At 30.2% G+C, this 672-nt stretch overlaps 1 protein-coding gene across 1 annotated transcript in view; it reads left to right on the top strand.

The window, feature by feature from the left end:
- The window catches only part of LOC108577556 (transmembrane protein 147), a 1,012-nt gene extending 376 nt beyond the window's left edge, over window positions 1–636 (top strand). The window contains exons 2-3 of the mRNA XM_017940740.1: window positions 80–314; window positions 385–636. Coding sequence (XP_017796229.1) covers window positions 80–314; window positions 385–636 — 487 coding nt within the window. The remainder of the gene's footprint in view (window positions 1–79; window positions 315–384) is intronic.
- The last annotated feature ends 36 nt before the right edge of the window (window positions 637–672 follow it).

Genomic DNA, 672 nt, shown 5'->3' with positions numbered 1-672 from the left:
ATTTGGTGTATGTATTTACATTGTTAATTCACTTGTATTCATTAATACAAAAATATTAATTCATACTTTTTTAAACAAAATTATCTTTGCAGGAATTTTTAAAGTCTTCGATAGACGTAGCTGATTTGGTAGGAATATTGATAGCATTAAATAGTATACCTGGTAGAGGACATGCAAAAGTTTTAACTGCTGGGGTTGGATGGGCAGGAGCTGAATTATTACTCACCAGATTTCTCCTATTGTGGGTAGGAGCAAGAGGTGCAGAATTTGATTGGAAGTACCTTCAAAAGAGTCTTGAATCTAACATTAATTTAGTAAGTAATACAATATTATACTGTCTACAAGAATACTTTGTATTAAAAACTTGTTTTTTAATGTACACAGGTACAACATATAACCACAGCAACACTTGTATGGTTATGGTCAAGGCATGATTTAGAACGAAGTTTAGTTCCTGTAGTGATTGGTATGCTTATACTTACAATCTACAGGCCACTTATTTTGGATTTTCTTGTACTACTTTCTTTAACTGGACCATGGTCAACTCTTATTGTTAAAGCTATTACTACTTTTGTTGTGGGTATTACAACATTATATATATATGCTGGTCTTGCTCATTCTATTGGTATCTTTTGAAAATCATTATATAATTTTTTAAAAATATTAATATTT

Source organism: Habropoda laboriosa, unplaced genomic scaffold, assembly GCF_001263275.1.
Source record: "Habropoda laboriosa isolate 0110345459 unplaced genomic scaffold, ASM126327v1 scaffold5, whole genome shotgun sequence".
Lineage (NCBI taxonomy): Eukaryota > Metazoa > Arthropoda > Insecta > Hymenoptera > Apidae > Habropoda > Habropoda laboriosa.
The sequence above is the reverse complement of the archived record's forward strand: the minus strand, read 5'-3'. Positions and strand labels throughout refer to the sequence as shown.